We start from the raw sequence: 18,809 nt of genomic DNA on the forward strand, positions 1-18,809 counted from the left end.
CAAGACCCATTTCTTTCTTGATAGGTCCATGTACGTAAGCTTTCCTGTCTACATTCGCACCACTGCTTGGCCTTAGTGGACGGATGCACTCAAGTGCTTGTTTCACACGATACATCACAAACCTCTTCTGCGATCTTCACGCTGGAAAGAGCCGGTGAGAACTTTTGTCGCTCTAGCTGTGCTTATAGTGCTTTATACAGACTTGGCGTGCAAGACTCGGCATGACATTGCATTGCTCATACCGAGTACAGAGTACAGATACATTGGACCTGTTTCCAACCACCACCAGCGCACAAACAAATGCTTCCGATCGTAAGTAGTGTTATATAACCCAGTATATGGATTGCACGGAGCACATGGCAATTAAAGTGACTGTTAGTTAGCTGATCAAACTGAGTCGTTTCGTTTCAACGCCAATGACCCACGCTACCACGATTCCAGGCCTCACCGTCGCCATCGCTGCCAGCGCGTGTGCTGTGGACCTTTTCAGTCTGCGCATAGACACTCTAGCGGAGAGAATGGAACGGTTAGGACCAGGGTCAAAGGTAGGGCGATCATCGACAACGGGTGGCTTCTGTCTTGAGCCACGAGCTTGGGATCTTCGGGCTTCAAGAACGCTATGGCGTTCGCTGCGCTGTTCTGTTCTGTTCTGCTCTGGTCTGCTCCCACAAGCATGGGTTACCGTACAGTCAATACGCTCAACTTGGGCTTGCGGCAACTTGGGCGTCCCGGCTGATCGGTGGAGTTCATTGCAACGCTTCTGCCATTTACCAATACTACATACCACGTCGGACCTCTTGACAGTAAACCTCCGAAGCTGTTCGGCTTGGCTTGGCTCAGGGAGTTTACGATGAGGGTGATGGTGATGGTGATATTGATGATGCGCCCGTGCTTTTTCTGTCCCAGTTGAGGCAGATGCATTCATTTATATGCAAATCGGGAACAGGTGAGTGCATCGACGACGACTGACTGGCTGGCTGGCTGATTGCCTTGGTCGACCCTCACCTTACTTTGATTGAGAAATAGGACAGCACATGAGCTACCTGCTACCAAGCATAAATATATCTAAGGGTATCCCTACTTGTGCTAATCCCTGGTAACGGTGACCTTCCAATACCTGACTCGTCTGATCACCCACCGTTGCACTATCATGTCAAAATAAGATTGCTGCCATCCCCCATCTAGAAGATCTGAGGGCAAATGTCGTATTCCGTCTAATTGTAAATCTAAACAGCGAGAACCATGAGACCCTATCGCTTCCTACCCTTTCTTTTCTCCCCCTAGAGTACATGCTAACGTTTGCTATTATAGCCCGCCCCCGTCAAGCCGTCAAGGTCTCTCCAAGATGCGGAGAATAACAACATGGCCATGGCCAGGATCAGGATCAGAGCGAGCAAGGGTCATGGTTTAGTAGGGAACCACTACCAAAGAACGAAACGAAACAAAACAAAAACGGGCGCGGCTAGGCTCGAACTGGGTAGGCCCTGCAAGTCGACAAGGCAAGATTGACAATTGGCGTCCGTTGAGCTCAGATCAGCCCACGCATTCGGGATCACAGCGCAAAACGCTCAGGCATAAGGGAGGACCACCCAACTCATCGTCTCAACCAACTGGATCCTCCCATCTGCCTTGAGTGACGACATCTGACTCGCTCCCCTGGTCGTGGATGCACTGCTGTGAATAGGGGAGGGAGGGAGAGAGAGGGCTGTGTTTCCCAGATGATCTTCCATTGTACCCCAATTGCCGGGTAGTTCCTCTCTCGGTTGTTGAACGTTTCAGCAGGCTTCTGTTGTCATAAGAACTCTCTGTCTATCCCCTCTCCATACCTCCTATATACGACTCTAGAAAATACTGCTCGGATCAGGGGATAGATTACTGGTGGGCAGGGCAGATGACGATATTGCCAATAGTCCCTCCCCGCTCAGACCGTTGATGGAACCCCTAATCCAACCTGGCACTCTCCCGACTCCAGGTGAACCTCGGCCACTAAACACCAAACACAAGAGGGAAAAGACGTTGTGGCGTCCAGCCTCCCTTGAAGTACTAAGCCTTTTTGGGATTACGCCAAGAGAAACAGACAACGGCTTTCAGCTCAGCTCAGCTGCTTTCTCAGTTGACATCTCGCTTGTCCAATAGCACGTCTTCTTCCCCTGTCGTGTTGCACAGTTTCCTCGCTAGGTACCCTGATTCAGCTCGGATGTGGTCACATCATTTTCCTTTTACAGTTTCTCCTCTTCTCTGACCCAGCTGTTTCTGTAACCTCTACCGAATGTGTGTGTCGTGTTTTGTTTTGTCGATAGGAGGCCACCCACCCACCCTATACCTTTGTACTTACCTGAAACTTCACCACCAGATTTAATGGTTGATCCTGACTGACCCTTTCTTTACACTGCCGAGTCCATCTCTTGATCATCGACCCTCCTTGCGTGCAAGCGTGATTACTACAAACACTTACGTCTTACCTGACTGCTTTGGTCAGTAGTTTGATAGCATGGATAGGTACACAGAACTGCAATTGACACAAAAACGCCAACATATGCAGACATTATCGGTTGCAAGTGGCAGGGTAGTTATGCTTTTGTCCACCCAGACTTCTGGGTCGTCCCAAATAAAGTGGATTAGTCGGCATCGACCTTGATGGTTGTTCGCTTCCATAACCGGGCAACGCAACGGGTGGCAATGAAATGGGACTTTCAGATACACACACAAGAACCCATCCCTCAGCTTGCCACGAGCGACAATGCCTAGCCGTACCTTCGAATCTTGAGATATGAAAATATGCCCCAAACGCCAGTCCTAGCCAGACCCATCGTGACATGCCGTGGCTTATCCATGCAGCTCCTTGCTTGTTCAAAACGCCAGACAGGCTTCTCGCCATGTCCCCTGGTCTGACGACCATTCGTTACATGCCATTATCAAGTAAAATCACGCCCGTCGACCTTGTTCATAGATGGATATCACCACCTTCGCCAGCGACCCATCGCCGCCATGCTTCCTCATACGCCGTCTCGACATCGTCAACCCATCTTCTGGTGTTGAATAGTCCGCAGTGCCACTTGCTTTCCCACAACAACTTGCGAATCTCGGCCAGACGACCCTCCCCCTGACCATAGCCGCTCGCTGATATGGTGTAACTGAGCTGGTTGGCAAGCTTGACTGCACGCTGCTCGTATTCCTTTTCATCGCCGGCGATCAGTTCGGCTGCGGCCTGTCGACCTTCGTCCGATTTTGGCAGGGCACCTTTGAGGATTGATGCCGCCATTCGAGAGCACATCTTGTATGGATAACGAGGAAGCGTGAGTAAAGGCGTACTTGACCAGAGAACATCCGCCGCTGTTGTATGAGCATTGCACTCTGGGGTGTCGAGAAACAAATCGCACACTCGGGCCCTTGAGATGTGCTGACTTTTTGGCGCAACATCAGTAAACAACAAGCGGCTGGCAACTTCCTCCCCGGCCCATTCCTTTGCTGTCCGCCGCAGGTTGGCTTCTCCTAGTTCGGGAAATCGGAGAAGCCATATCACCGCCTTCGGAACCTGCGCCAGTATTCGTAACCATGTTCTGAATGTAGTAGGTTCGATCTTGACGAGTTAGTAACAAATTCAAGAAATACGTTGGGTGTTGGTATCCTACCTTATACAACTGGTTGAAGTTGCCCATGATTATAGTGTCATCGGCCAATGCAGGGAATATTTCCTTTCGCATCTTCCAGCGACGTTGCTGTTCTTGTTCCCAGGTGATCGACCGTTCACCTGCGTCGCAAGATTGGGCATGATCACAGCAGAAGAACGTATCTCGGCAGAATATGATGTTCTCCGAGTACATCCAATCCTCTCCTTCACCCTCCGTCTCATCTTGGAACACGTCGGTAACCTTTGAGTTTCCACGCCAGGGTCGCAGGGTCTCGGGAGGAATGGCTGTGCTATCTGCTAATATGTAATCGCACCATTCAGCACCTAATGTACCGGCAAAGCCCATGAATGACATTTGGACTGGCGCAGGTCGTGCGGCAAAGACCTCGTTACGAGCTCCTCGTGTGTAACCGTTGAGATTTACAAGTACGTGAATCTCATCGCTAACGATCTGTTCGACTAGTCTGTCTGCAGGCCAACTGCTGGCGTCGCGAAATACAGGGGCCTCACGTTCGATCTGCTGTCGATGGACAGACCGATCACTCGCCGTCGTAGCATAGCAAAATGCGCGCACACGTTGGGGATCATGGAATCCAAATACCGATTGCATTCTGGAAAGATCCAAAAGCGATTAGTATTTTTGTATACATACACATGATATTGGGAAGACTTACAGGTGAGCGAGAGGGTGATTGTTAAAGTCTGATGATACATATCCAATGTTTAGATGAGGGTTTGGGGGAGGAGGCGGAGGATAAACCGTCGAAGGTAGCCATGGCAATCGCAGCGTGGAGCAGGATATTCGGATTCCATTGCGCTGGGAAATGAGTCGTATGTCTTTTGCAGATAGGGGACACGTGAATGTGTGGAAGGGCAGGACCGTAGGCGCTGAAGGTACTGCGAGTCCGTTGGGCAAACGAAGCCGAGTATACCGAGCGGGTGCTTGGCTACCAGATATGTAACGATCACGATACCACTTCCATTGAGTTGCACGAGTCGCACGCTCTATCAAGCGAACCACGCGCGCGCCCTCCCATCGCTGGTTTTTCCACTTTGCCAGGTCTTGCTGAACCTCATGTGCTGCGCCCAGGCCAAGATCTTGAATCTGTTGCGCCAAAGCAGCGATGCGGTTATCGTCGAGAACACCACGCCCCCAATGCGATGCCTCACTCAACTGACGATTGATGGTGCGAATAACACGGCTGACGAGACCATCATCATGCCCAGTAGCTCGAGCATCGATAAGTTGACCATCGTCATCAACATGCCATCGATCATACTTCCCACCTTTGAGTATGACCCCACCTCGGCCCCTCCAGTCGCAAACCGAATTGAGAGCGGTAGAGAGACCGCAAACAGCCTCGGCGAAGTCGGGATTTGAGTTGACTGCCCGTTTATAGTACGAGATTGCATCGTTGATGCGCCCCCTGTCCTTGACAGCGTTGGCGAGGTTAGTCAGGGCGATATCGAAGGTCCCGTCACATGATACCGCCTGTTCGTACATTTGGATAGCCAGGTCCAATTGTCCGATGTCTTTGAGTAAGCTTCCCAGATTGGTATGTAAATGTACGTGTTTGGGATCAAGACGCAGGCCGTAATGGTAATATGCCAGAGCCAACGCCAGGCCGCTTCCTGGCACAATTCCAGGAATGCCTGGATGAGAGAGAGCATCCATATTTGGCCTTGGGGGGTTGGATGTAGCTTGTTGCACGCCAGCAAGGAGGATACCGACATTGTTGGCTGTAGAAGGACTTTCCTGGAGGGACAAAGATAGATAGTAGAGGGCTAGGATATCTTCAACCCCCGAAGGGCGTCGCAGGATATTTGGTGCCCCTTGCCCAGTCGATAAGGAGTCCTGAAATATCTTTGCCAGTGACAATAGCGAGTTGCTTGTGGTCTGTACGGCCGCTCTCTTAGTTGAGCCTTCAGGCACATGCTGTAGCCCTGGTAGAGCTCCAGTGCCACCGAAAACTAGTTGTGCAGTGTGACGAGCACGCTCAGGGGGAAGTAACAAGGGCCGCGTGTTGTACCCGACTTGTCCGTTCGATGCGAAACCCTCATTTGGCGACAACGCTGTCTGAATTTGACGAACAAGATCCTGTATGCCAGTCATTCGACGACCAACGCTGATCAACACGGCCTCCTCGAATGCTTCTGATGCCCTGTTGATTTCTTTAAGACTGTAGAGCATGGTTCCCTTTGCATGTATCAGAGCCAGTATGCGCCCATTCTCTTTTGCGGGCAGTGCGTAACCACTTGATGCAAAGCCAGGAGTCTTTGCTACTTGGCTCTGAGGCCCATGTCGTTGATCTTGTACCTGTGTTGTATTAGTTATTTGGTGACCGCAAACCGGAACAGTCTGCATGGGGTCATTTCTGGAAGCTGGCCGATCGATACCGGCTTTATGTTGCGAGCTACATACCGAAGAGATTCTTAGAGCGCGCTGGACATGGTCGATAATATCAACGGCTTCCTTACTGCGTTTCTTGTATAGCAGACCAACCAGGTGCTCAACAGCTTCTAGATAACTGGGTTGCACCTCGACAGCTCGAATCCAATGTTTTTCGGCCTCATCTTGACGATTAAGGCAATAAAGAGTGGCGGCTTTGTTCGTAATTGCCTCGACATCGCTGCGAAAGAGTTAGACTAATGAACAGCCACTTGACAGTTCACGTAGGAGAAGATGTTTACCTCGAGTCAAGGGCAAGAATTCTCGAGAACCATTCCAGTGCCTCTTGATATTGTTCCAGACCATAGTGCAGACATCCTCCCAACATCATTCCATCAATCCAACCCCAGCTACTCTGTTCGCAGAGATTACTGAGCACTTCCAACGTAGACTTGGCTGCCGTGAATGGAGTCGTATTTCCCATGGGTAAGTAACTGTTGGAGGACCCATAGAAGTTATGTGCCGAATGTCTCCTGCTGCTGTATCCCTGGTAGTGTTCATTTTCTTGAGGCGGCCTGAAAGGTGCAAACTCGTGTCCGAGAGCTGCCTCTGAGATCCTCAAAGATGGTTTCGGAGGCTTGGGGTAAACGAGAAGCCTTGGCGATGTAGTATTTCCTGCTGCACTTTTGGTCGCATTTGGTTTTCGGATGGCCTGAGTGCACGCTAGGAGGTCAATATAAACCTTGTGGGCCTGCAAGACTACCTTCTCTCTGAACCCTTGCGGGTTACTCATATGAGCAGTTCTGGTATGTGATTGAATGGGCATTCCCAAGTCATTGCCGGTGTGGCCATGGGGTTCCGCTTCAACAACATGAGAAAACGAAGATGGACGTGCGATCCCATGAACGGCATGATGCTGGAAATGGCGAGGACCTTGCTGTTGAACATGTCTGGGGAGAACGCCGGACTGGGCGTGGAAATTCCAGGGCATATGACTGGCTGGTTGACCAAAAGGCAACGATTCGTTCATGACAACCGGGGGCGGACAGAATGCCCTGACGTTGTATTCGTGAGCTCGTATCACTGGTTGGTAAAGGTTTGGGAACCCAGACGCCTCGGGTTGACCATATGGGTTAAACTGCGCTTCAGGTTGATGAAAGGCATAATAGTTGCCAGGAAATGCGCCGTGGTGCGGTGCGGCATCACCCGCGTAAGCCCAAGTAGAGGATCTGGAACGGGCTTGTAGATGGTCGTCAAACCCTTTGTTAACGGCTGAGGGTGAATGGTGATGGTCTATTTCAGTGGTGAATCGAGGGTGGTGTATTGACGGGCTGGCAAGAGGGAACGCTGTAGAAATTGCCGACCGAGGCTGAAATAGATGTTTTGGAGGTGGAGGACCATGAGAGAAGGGCGATGGTGATCCGTCATAACCGGCATCGATGGTCCCGTTGGGAGTCTTTCGCCTGAGGTGATATTCTTGGCGTTGCGGGTAAAAAGCAGAGCCAAATGAGTTGTTGAGCCGTTGGGGTCGAGACGTGCGAATTGCAAATGACTGTTGATACGGCGATGCGACATTATGGAGGTGGTGGTCACTGAATGAGGAGGCGTCGTGATTCGGAAATATGGTGGCATCGAAGTTGGACCGCGGCGGCGTCATCGCAGGAGAGGGGTTTTGAAGGAGAGGCAACATGACAACGGGGTATATTGGCGAAGAAACAAAACTGACTGAAAATGCAGGACGAAGGACACTGGTAAATGGCGGCTGAGCATGGCCTGTTGGTCAAATGGCATGGCTGGCGGCTACGCTGGGTATCAAAATATTGAGTTGATTGCTGACAAGCATCTGAGCAAGTTAGAAAGGCGAGAGGGCTGCGCCAGCGCAAGACTGGTGGTTTCAAGAATCCGTGAGGAAGTCTTATTCCGCCTTTTGAGAGCTCTGGTAGGTCGCGCCCGTTGCTCCGGAGAAGGCCTATTGAGTCTATCGCAAATGAAACCGAGATCAAGTCGCACAGTAAGGAACAGTCGCGTTCATGGCCGCAATGATGGGTTTCGAGTCGCAGTGACAGGGCATGAGAGCTTGCTAGTTGGCCCAAAGCGTCAAAGCTGAATCAAGTGGAAATTATGCGCCCGTGAATGAAAGGTCGAAGTACGATATTCACAGAAAAGATAAGCAAACAAACTCTTGTATAATATCGGCAAGTTCGTTTGCCCGACAGGTTAGAGGTAGCGCCAGATTGAATCAAGTAAAGTGAGGTATGAGGTACTCGATGTGACTGACCTACGGCCAGGCCAGGTGCCTGCGCCTGCCCGCTGCGGTCCACTTTGAAGCGGGAAAGACGGAGACCCAGAGCTGAGCTTGAAGAGGGGTACCACCAAAACCAGCCAACAGACTTGGCCTAGCAGGCTTCTGCCACACAGCCCTTGCTTTGTACTGCCCACCTTTTTCGCCAGACCCACGGCAATCCTAACCGACGATAAGCCAAAAGTCCATTTCGACTCCTCCATGTTTCATGGGATGCGAATCCTGGCAGGAATAAATAACTGGTTGCCATCTGAGAGGATTATACTGTGTTTTTATTTGGTGATTCCGAGTCACACAGATATTGATTTGCAGGAATTCTCGACATCTGTACTGCTAGAGCATGCTTGCCAAAGTCATTAGACACGAGCAATCCAATCCAATCATGGGGAATGGGTCGATCATGAAATGTCACATAATGTACCCCGGTCTAGACAAATAAAAGAGAAATTACACTGGGGAACAACCAACAGCTTAAAAGACAGATGGGTTTAGAGCCAATTAAACATGGTCATCTTGGATTTAAATCAATGTTCGCTGACTTTGTACCTAGTAGCTTGTCACATGCGTATATGGCTGTTGCAAGGTTTCTAATTTGACTTGAGTAGGCACTTCGTATAACCTCTCGAGACACACATATGATACCCGCCGAGAATGTACATATTGGCGCTTTATGTCTGTACTGGCATATACAATATATTCGCTCTTGAAATCATTGCAAGGCATTATGGTGTCCTCTCTACCGTTTCTTTTCTGGGGAAATACCACTGAGGTCAGTACTCTCTTCTCTGCCAAGACTGATAGTATATAGCATTCTCTCGACGTACACAGATGTTATACATATAGATAACAAGGTATACAAATGTATATCCGGGATCATGAGGCAGTCGTATAAAAACCTTAAAGACACACTGCAAGTAAAGTTTAGAATAATGATTGGTTGAATAATGATTTATTGAACAATTGACTCCGAACACTACTTTCATGCATTGCTGAGTGGAACTGGCATGGGTGACCAATATAATGTGGCTTGCACGGTCAACACAAGATGCCACGACAACAGTTTGACGAGTGTCAAAAACTACACATGGCAACTTGTCAGACTTCCAGGTGTTATGTGGCCATGATGATGGACCGCTGCATCCACAAGAGCTTGATAGCTAGTATGCCGCGGTGAGTATTGGGCTTCCATTCCTCTTCCTTGAACAAAAATAGAAATAAACCACAGAGCGTCATGGTAGATTTCAGAGTGAGTCAAGGGTCTGTCACGCATTCACACAGTATTGCTTTCACGACGATTGGAAACGAGATGTGGTTGATGAGGAGACCATCAGACAATGGATCTATTGTTGTTGTTTTGTGGTATTTGAATTCGTGAGATCAAATTTACTCCTCGGGGATGTCGATGTCGCCGCTGTCAATGGCCTCAATGACAGACTGGGGAGGCTTGCCATCAACCTGGCAGCCAACACTGTAGGCGGTTCCGAGAATCTCCTTGACGGTACCAGAGAGGTCCTTGGCGAAAGACTTGTATCGCATGGTGCGGGCGATCTCAATGATCTCGTCGAGGGCGACAGACTTGTTGTGCTTGATGTTCTTCTCCTTCTTGCGGTCGCGTGGGGGCTCCTTGAGGGCCTTGATGATGAGAGAAGAAGCAGTGGGAACAACAGAGACGGCAGCCTGACGGTTCTGGATGGTAAGCTTGACAGTTACGCGCAGGCCTTTCTGTTAAAAATTGTAAGCATCTTCCTGGAACGTCGCAACATGTTGGGAAATCATACCCAGTCGCCAGTAGCCTTGGCAATGTCTTCTCCGACCTTCTTGGGAGAGAGACCCAGAGGACCAATCTTGGGAGCAAGAGCAGAGGAGGCACCGACCTCACCACCAGTGGCGCGGAGGTGGCTACAATACGTCAGTTTCGAGTCGACCAAATATCCCATTCACAGAATCAACCTACATCACCTTAACCTCATTGGGGTCGAACTTGGGAGCTGTTCCTCGCGTTAGCAGATTGCTCGTCGAAGAATCGTCCAGCAAGGAAACGTACGCATCTTGTCTGTATTGGTCGTTGAAGTCGGCAGAGGCTCGTGGTTTGCGTGCCGGATGTGAAGGCGAATGAAGGTTGCTCGAAAAAAAGAGAAAAGTTGCAATCTTCAGAATCACTAAATGTGTGCCCCACCAAATGAACGTGCCCTAACGATTTGGAAGCGAGTGGGTCCATGTGTACTTAGTCATCACGATCTGGACAGATGCACGCCATCTGGGATGTAGGTATCGATTATACAGCTTACAATGTCAAATGCATACTAATCTATTGCTCTTTCCATTGGGATTATGGCCTCGTCGCGGCTCATCATTATCTGTAATAATTCCTACAAAGGCTAAATATCTCCGCAACGTCCGTCTGCAGATGTATCCATGACTTTCATGAAGCTACCTATTCAGGGGCCACTTTAATTGGCACCACTCACGGCAAGCCTAGATAAATGGTTAGATATATGTAATTTGATCCATGGCTGGATGTTGGGATAAAGCTTACTTCATCAAATGGTCCATAAAGGTCTGGAGGGACACGTCGTCTGTGAAAATTGTCTGAGCAGTCGTGGCTCCTACACCACCGTACGGGCCAGTCGTATGCGTGGTGGATGGGTTAAGCTTGGACAGAAGGAATCGAGCTTGAGAGCCACCTGCATCACAAACGATGAATCGAGGGAGAGGGAATCGATCAGTGATGAGATCCTAGAAGTTGTGAGTTAAACAGCAACTAAGAAGGAGCAGGGATGAAACTTACGCGAGCGTCTTCCTTTGGCTGCTCGAGCAAACCAGCAAAGTTCTCATATCCTTCCTGCTCTTGGTATCCAGCCTTCCTCCATTCGGCAATTGTCTCGCCGTGGAAAATCAAGATGTGGAAGAAAGTATCGAGAAGAAGAATATGTGTGGGCTGGATGGAAGCAGAGTCGAGCAAAACAGGCTGGCCGCCGTCCTGGTCAAAGGTGTAGGAGTCCAGAGTGGGCTGAATCATAACAAGTGAGTTGCTAACATCCTCATGGTTGAGCACATGTCGGTAAAATGCTGTCTCGTCAGGAGAATTGTTGAACACCTGGAGGAACTGACTTCGTCGGAGGTGGAACATGAACTGCGGGTATAGAGTGAAGTTCTTTTCCAACCGGAAGGATGAAGGGTCGTCCTTTCGGTAATCCGCGAAGCGAGAGCACAGCCGAATTAACATCCTGTCGACCCATCGCAAGACATCAGGCCCATCATCGACCTCGGCCTTGAAAACAGCGATGCGCGACATAAGGACAGCTGCAGCCTCTTGGTCGAATGATTGCGCAATTGCTGGGTCTCCAGCAGGGCTGCTGAGGTTTCTAGCAACCGTCGTAACACGAAGATGGAACTGGCCAGAAGAGTGCTGGTAGTATGTCAGGAACTGCATCATACCCTTCTGCGGTGCTTGCTGATGCGTGGCTGGTCCCTGACCGGCAATTTCGAAGTAGATTCCGTAGCTGGACTTGGGATCAATACCGCACATTTTCCAGGAGCATGTGTTGCCGATACCGCATTCGGATTCGCCAACAGAAATGGACTTTTTGTTAAGGGAGACTGCATGGCCAATGAGACCTGTAACCTTGAGCTCCTTTGTGGTTAGAACCTCCAGCACGGCGTTGAAACCCATGAGGAGGTTATCGTCTCCATCCTTTTCAAAGATTCTCACAAACGACTGCTTGAACATGGAGGATGTGAAGCTGTCGGTGAGAATCATGTGGCCACCAGTCGAGTTGCATAGCCCCTTCATCTCGAGTAAACCAACTTGGTCTAGACAACCGGCGAAGATGTCGATGATGTGACCATTGTGAGCAGTGCGCTTAGCAAGGTTCTCGTAAAACTGTGTCCCGCATTAGTATTGTATCGAAAAAGCGAACTTAATATGCGAACATACCTTCAGGGCCTTCTTGTAGTACTTGACGTTATCTCGGTCAATGTCATGGTGAGATCGAATAGGCTCCCTCAGCTCAGGTCCAACAACCATTCCAGGTCCTTCTGTAGCAGGGCCACCAGCAAACAACATGATGCGACCACCGGCATTCTGGAAAGATGATTCAAGAAGGCCAACAGCAACACTGAGCGCAACTCCAGTGCAGCGAAGGTTACGTCTGTCGTTGGCAACGGGCCAGGGGTCCTTCTGAAGAGACTCGAGGGCCTTGGTCAACTGGAATTCGGCCTGCTGGACAGGGAGGAGGAAGCGAGATGCTGGGCCTGCGGGGAATGGCCGACCAGGCTGGGGTTGCATGCCGGGTCGCACACCAGAGGTCGACAAGCCAAGCATCTCCTGGACCTGCTTAGCAGCGTACTCCTTGCTACCTCGGAAGACGTAGGACTTGGCGCATTCCTCGTATCCGATCTCGTGGACGTGTGCCTATTGAACTGTGAGCGAAACGAGCATGTATGAAGTGGTGCAGGGGAGCCATACCATTGTGCCATATGTGATGAGACCGACAAGAGCATTCTCTGGGAGCAGGCTCAGACTCATGACGAGCGACTCCTTCAAGGAGGCAAGGCTGTCTGCCTCCTGACACATATCAACAACATATAGGAAGATTGGTGGCGCGGGAGCCGGTCGCGACAGGCGGTATTCTATCGTGGTGTTGGCTGGGTGAAGTTCGGGGGGGATAGCGTTGGCGGTGATGTCTTTGTAGTGAGGAGGCAGTTGGTTCCTGGACAGACAGAAGGGGCAAATCCAGACTCTTGCGCGAACATCGACTTGGCTTGGGAGTCAAGTTAGCAAAGAGAAAACCAAGCTACCAGCCAACCAAGATGGGGCCATACCAAAATGGGTTCAACACTGAACGACAAGGTTGTTTACAAGTGACGGGCTCGAAGTGTAGCAAAGGAGTATCGGGCTTCTCCTTCAAGGGTGTGTAGAGTGCTCCAATGGGCACAACGAGTCTTGAAGCTTCCTGAACAATGTAAGTCTAGGAAAATAAATCATTGAGCAGCCTACGCACCATGCGGGAGCTGGGAAAGACATTCCAACTCAAACGGACACCATCGCGATCCTCAACCTCACTCCATTGCTCCTTTATCGCTTCGTAGTCCATGATGGCGGCAGCGGCAGATAATGTGCGCCAGCAAGCAAGTATACGTTTATGTTGTTTCGAAGAGCGCCTGGCTATGTATCGGGTGTTGAAACTGGATGGTTGAAGGGATGTGGAAATATTATGGATTGGTCTCAAGAGCGACGGTAGCTACCCAAGGCCAAGGTATGAAGCTATGTGTTCACAAGGAAACTGAGCAGGAGGTAATTGGCTAGTAGCGTCAAAGTGGGGGTATCCCACTGATAGTGTAGATAACTGTGCTACTGCTAGTACTGGTACTGCTAGTTCCGCCCATGGAGGGGTCATAAACTACCCTGGACTCTGACTCCAAGGCAGGGACCGTGCAAGAGGCAAAGTAGCCTATGGATCTACTCGTATAGATGGATATGTTATAGTTATTGCCTGAGTCATACCGTAGAATTCTTTAACAAAAGCAGCTAGCAATCCTGAGCATAGCCTTGCTGTATGCATTATGCAAATAATATAGCTGCATTTATGAGTCAACATATGACAACTACCGTAACATCAAGTTTCAGCTTTGCAGGGGAATAGACCATAAAAGACTGGAGTGCCAGATCTCAAGAAACTATCAGCTCATAAGCGATCATATTCGACATCAATCTCAACATACAAAAAGTTGTTGGCAGTTTAATTTTACGCATTTCAGCGTGCTTATTTTTATCTAACGATACCCGTTCCCCCTGGTTAACAACGATTGTCTTGTTAAAATGGAGAATATTGAACCTACTTCCCTCTTTACTTTCGAGTCTCATGACACCGCATTATGCGCCATTCCACCCCGAGAACTATGGCCATCAGTAGACCGTCTGAGATGCCTTTACGACAAGGCTTATACTGCCTGGCCTCCTCATGTAAACATCATATACCCATTTGTACGACCTGAAGTCTTGGAGCATGCATCCCAAGCTTTTCGAGGGAACGCGATAGAACATCAGCCTCAAGTGGCCCTCGACAACGCCGACTTCTTCAAACACAAACATCAAAACACTATATACTTGGGCCAAAGTTCAAAAGAAAATGTCAACCAGCTTGTAAGGCTCAAGAATTACATCTCAAATGTCCTCGGCCAGCCTCAGGATTCAACGGATGAAAACTTCACCCCTCATATGACCATTGGTCAGAGTGAAGAAGCTGAAGCTGCGCCGCATTATTTTCTTCTGGAAAAGGCTCGTCGTTTGGCACCTATATCATGGAAAGTGAGAGAGGTTGCTATTCTTGTTCGCGAACCTCTCACACAGAGCGGCAGCCCTCGGCCTATGAAGCTCTGGGGGACACTGAACCTCGAATCAGGCACGCTCACTCAGACAACGCAACCCCAAGATTTCACTGATCGCCTGGAAGAGACATCACGAATTACCTTCCAACCATCCCACTGTTTTTCAGAGTCCCCAAATCTTCTGGAAAAGGATGCCTCCCCTGCTCATGCCACTGAAATTGTGCTGGATCGATTAGTTGTTGCTTCTTACAACGTTTTGGCCGAGTTTGAATGGCCCCCTCAATCACATCGACATGCGCCTTTGGTGCAGAACCTACTCTCCGCTCAAGCTGCCGCCGACGTAGTTGTTCTTCAAGAGGTTACAGATCACTTTCTCCCTGATCTTCTTGGTAGCGAAGAACTACGGGGTCGCTATCCCTACGTCTCTCATGGGCCTCCTGACATCAAAGGTGCCGAGCCACTTCCTAGTCTTTTAAACATCGTTGTCTTGAGTAAGTTTCCATTCGAGTGGCATCATCTGCCGTTTCAAAGAAAACACAAAGGATGTACTGTCGTCCGCTTCTCTACCATCGGTACAAGTGATGCTCCAGACGGGCAGTTCAACCCTTGGATTCTTGTGGCATGCCACCTCAGTCAGGGCCTCACTGATGGAGCCATTGCTACTAAGAAGAATGAGATTCAAAAGATGCTCGATTATCTATTGAGAACATTCCCACAGAACCCATGGATCCTGGCAGGCGACTTCAATATTGTGACTTCTTCTCATACTGTCGAAGCTGTTCGAAAAAAGCAAGATATATCATTGCAGACAGTCCATCGGCTGCAAGATATTGACCGAGCATTACTGGACGCTGGCTTTCTCGACACCTGGCTAGCCACCCGACTCGAGTCAGGCGAGTCTTCAGACATGATCAACGAAAGAAGAAGTGTGCTTGATTCTTTCCAGGGAGAGCAGGGAGCTACCTTTGACCCGTTGACCAACACCCTGACCGCTGAACTTGTCGGAAGTGGACTCAACAACCGGCCACAGCGGTACGACAAGATACTCGTCAAGACAGGACACTATCACCCGCATGGTTTTAACATGTTTGGACAGACGCCGTTTCAGTCAACTCAAGGAGGCCACTCCACATACGCTAGTGATCACTGGGGCATAAGATGTCTTCTGTTGAAATCATCGGCGAGAGAGATGTCCAAGGCAGCTGTTCCAGAAATGAAGATCAAACTACAACATCCTGTGCCAAGCTTGGGTGAAGGTGAGGGCTTGGAGAACTTCTTGGAAAATTATGGTTGTCTGCCAACAGAGCAAGAGAGAGAGAATCGGGCCCAAGCGGTTAGAGCTCTCGAGGTTGCTCTGAAGGATGTCGACTTGCCAGCATCAGAGGACGATACACGATCTGGGCCTCCGTTTGTCGTGGTTCCAGTTGGTTCATACGGCTTGGGCGTCTGGACCAGCTCGTCTGACATTGACTGTCTATGTATCGGCCCATTTAGCTCCAAGACATTCTTTGCTTTGGCAGTCCAGAGATTGAAGCGAGCGGCGGATATCAGGATCATACGACGGGTCAAAGCCAACTCTGGCTACATGCTCGAACTAGAAGTACATGGCATCAAGGTAGATCTCCAGTACTGTGCAGCGGCGTCAATCGCTGAAAGGTATGCATCACTCGTATATCTTGCCTAGCTCGCACCATAGAGTGGCATTACTAACAGACTATTTTAGGTGGCCTGAAGTTATGAAGCGCCCAGCTAATGACTCGGCATTTGCTTTGCCTTTTCAGACCCTTGCGAAGCTCAAGCCTGTTCGCGATCTCTTTTACCTGCGTCGATCGCTTCCAGACATGGTTCAATATCGGATGGCACATTTGTTTATCAAGTCCTGGGCCCAGGCACGAGGTATCTATTCGGCAAAATTCGGGTTCCTTGGTGGCATCCATATCAGTGTCCTTCTTGTTCCCATCTGCAAAGCATTGGCTTCCGGGAGTGAAACAGTATCTCCCACAGATATCGTGGTCACATTCTTCAGACATTACTCCAATTTTGACTGGAAAACCTCGATGGTGTTCGACCCCTTCTTTCACAAAGACTTGAGGTATAACCGTACATTTAGGGAGCCTCTCTGTCTGATCGGCTGGCATGCTCCAGCACTCAACACCGCTCCGATAGCATCCAACCCGACTGTGATGACTATTGCAGCTGAGATAGAGCGTGCCAATAGATTGCTTTCTGAGAATGGATGTACATGGAATAGTGTACTGGGTCTTCAGTCCGCCCAGGAAGCAGGAAAAAGCAGAGGAGCTACAGAATTCTTGAAAGAGTTCAAAACTTACATCAAGATCGATGCGCACTACTGGGGTCCATCACAAGAAAAGAGTGGCCGGTTCATTGGCTGGCTCGAATCTCGTTGTGTCATGTTGCTAGTTGGTAAGACTCTCCTTCGATCCTGAAACATTCATTGTACTAACGAAGATAAAAGATGTAAACAGAAAGCTTCAGCACTTGGTCGCACGAATTTGGCCGTCTCGGTTTTTGGATACGTCCTCTGGAGGGGCGGGAGGCCCAGGTGAGGAGTACCATGGTTGCTACCTTATCGGCCTTGCCTGGGACGGTAACATGAGTAAAGACGATGTCAAGGAGATGCGTACGAGCATTCAAACTGTCCTACAGGATTTTGAGACAAGGATCCGCCGAGACGAGAAGTATTACGATGCTCAGTCCTGTTGGATGAGTGCAACACTTGCTCGTGGCGCTGATCTTGGTGACATGGAAGTGGATCAAAGTTTATGGGGAGAATTTGCTGGAGACACAGACGACGAGGACTCGGGCGAAGAGCTTGAAGAGGAAGAAGAACTCGACAATGACGAGGACGAATCGAAAGGCAAGGGCAGCACCCACGGGTCTCGAGCTGCAATGGTGGGCAAGACGCCTGGCCTGGGTAAGTTTCGCACGGCTGCCGATGTGCTCAACCGGCTACGCTGGGACACCAATTTTGACCCAAGCGACTACATTGTTGGGTATGAGGACCGTTTCCTAGGCGCCCGTGAAAGAGCAGTGGAGCACTGGAAGAGCGAGCAGACCGACGAGGAGTTTATCCCACAACACCGCATACTGTACTTCAAGCGCAGGGCTGACAATGTCATTGTATGGGAGCGCCGGACGAGGACTGACGATATCTTTGGTAGCGGTATCAAAAAGCAGACAACCGATGTCTGAGGCCAGATAGTTTGAAAATACAAGGGTATTGCAATTTACAAACCTTGACTGCCGTCCATTGATAAGCCAGGGACTGATTTGATGGATAAGCGCAGCAGTTAATTTGTTTCAAATATAGTCGGTGTGCTGTCCACTAAATGAGATAATTGTTGTGACGATACCGAGGCTATGCGCCGTTTATATCGACCGATGAGGAGGATGAAAATAGCATTTTAGCTTCTGACAAGACAGCTGGCTGCATTCTACTGAGGAGCATCAATGTGCTGTCTCCCTGCTGGGCAAAACGACAAGGTCTATGGGACCTCATAAAAGGATTATACGACTTCATCCTGTCCAATACACTTGGCTACAGATATTATTTCATGAGCGCGAGGCCATACAGCTCCGTGAGATCAAGCCATTCCGAGGCTCAAATGGAAACACATCGCACATCATGCGACATTGCAGGAACGGGATTCCATGCAATTTCCAACCAATACATTGCACAATGAGTCAATGACAGCTGCCACCTACCTGGTCCCAGGGGGTCAGAAACGTTGGTTGGTGGAAGCATGAGAGACGCAATTGTCGAGTCAATTTGAGTTATTTTTAAGTAGATTGCAGATCATTTATTTTGGCATCTTGTAACCCATGTGTCAGTTTTGCTGTCATATCGTAGCAGACTGGGATCTGGGATCTACAGTGTTCTACAGTAGCTTCCGTTTTGCCATGCGCGAAATTCCAGAAGCCTGGGCTGGGCTTACATGCACGATGACGATGTCCGTTGTGGTTGGCTTAGACAATACTGCCATTCTTAGTACGAGGCATGACAATTCCATAGGAAGACATGAAATCTGTACATCATAACGAGCTACGTGGCGTGCGAGATTGTTTCACGTTTCGCCCATCCCGTAGGAGGAAGGCCGCAAAGCCCTTGTCCAGGAAGCCCGAATCCTACCATTAAT

At 49.6% G+C, this 18,809-nt stretch overlaps 5 protein-coding genes across 5 annotated transcripts; 1 reads left to right on the top strand and 4 right to left on the bottom strand.

Moving 5' to 3' along the window:
* Positions 1 to 379: 379 nt before the first annotated feature.
* On the bottom strand, positions 380 to 925 carry FGSG_12027 (uncharacterized protein; the record flags this gene model as incomplete). The annotated part of the gene is made up of 1 exon (XM_011319463.1): positions 380 to 925. One exon carries the CDS (start codon positions 923 to 925, stop codon positions 380 to 382), a length of 546 nt encoding a protein of 181 aa, XP_011317765.1.
* Positions 926 to 2,944: 2,019 nt separating this feature from the next.
* On the bottom strand, positions 2,945 to 8,525 carry FGSG_01916 (uncharacterized protein; the record flags this gene model as incomplete). The annotated part of the gene is made up of 7 exons (XM_011319464.1): positions 2,945 to 3,535; positions 3,633 to 4,242; positions 4,306 to 4,448; positions 4,650 to 5,948; positions 6,054 to 6,261; positions 6,323 to 7,793; positions 8,303 to 8,525. 7 exons carry the CDS (start codon positions 8,523 to 8,525, stop codon positions 2,945 to 2,947), a joined length of 4,545 nt encoding a protein of 1,514 aa, XP_011317766.1.
* Positions 8,526 to 9,629: 1,104 nt separating this feature from the next.
* Positions 9,630 to 10,467, bottom strand: FGSG_12028 (60S ribosomal protein L12). The gene is made up of 4 exons (XM_011319465.1): positions 10,367 to 10,467; positions 10,277 to 10,310; positions 10,101 to 10,221; positions 9,630 to 10,044 (listed from the first exon to the last, which is right to left on the bottom strand). The coding sequence occupies exons 1-4, from the start codon at positions 10,368 to 10,370 to the stop codon at positions 9,706 to 9,708; spliced, it is 498 nt and encodes a 165-aa protein (XP_011317767.1). The 5' UTR covers positions 10,371 to 10,467; the 3' UTR covers positions 9,630 to 9,705.
* A 305-nt stretch (positions 10,468 to 10,772) lies between these two features.
* On the bottom strand, positions 10,773 to 13,418 carry FGSG_01917 (transporter SEC23; the record flags this gene model as incomplete). Its single annotated transcript, XM_011319466.1, has 7 exons — positions 10,773 to 10,797; positions 10,859 to 11,058; positions 11,111 to 12,205; positions 12,260 to 12,736; positions 12,791 to 13,085; positions 13,147 to 13,277; positions 13,326 to 13,418. The coding sequence occupies 7 exons, from the start codon at positions 13,416 to 13,418 to the stop codon at positions 10,773 to 10,775; spliced, it is 2,316 nt and encodes a 771-aa protein (XP_011317768.1).
* Positions 13,419 to 14,143: 725 nt separating this feature from the next.
* On the top strand, positions 14,144 to 17,865 carry FGSG_01918 (uncharacterized protein; the record flags this gene model as incomplete). Its single annotated transcript, XM_011319467.1, has 3 exons — positions 14,144 to 16,308; positions 16,376 to 17,076; positions 17,129 to 17,865. 3 exons carry the CDS (start codon positions 14,144 to 14,146, stop codon positions 17,863 to 17,865), a joined length of 3,603 nt encoding a protein of 1,200 aa, XP_011317769.1.
* Positions 17,866 to 18,809: the final 944 nt, after the last annotated feature.

This window comes from Fusarium graminearum, chromosome 1, assembly GCF_000240135.3.
Source record: "Fusarium graminearum PH-1 chromosome 1, whole genome shotgun sequence".
Taxonomy (NCBI): Eukaryota; Fungi; Ascomycota; class Sordariomycetes; order Hypocreales; family Nectriaceae; genus Fusarium; species Fusarium graminearum.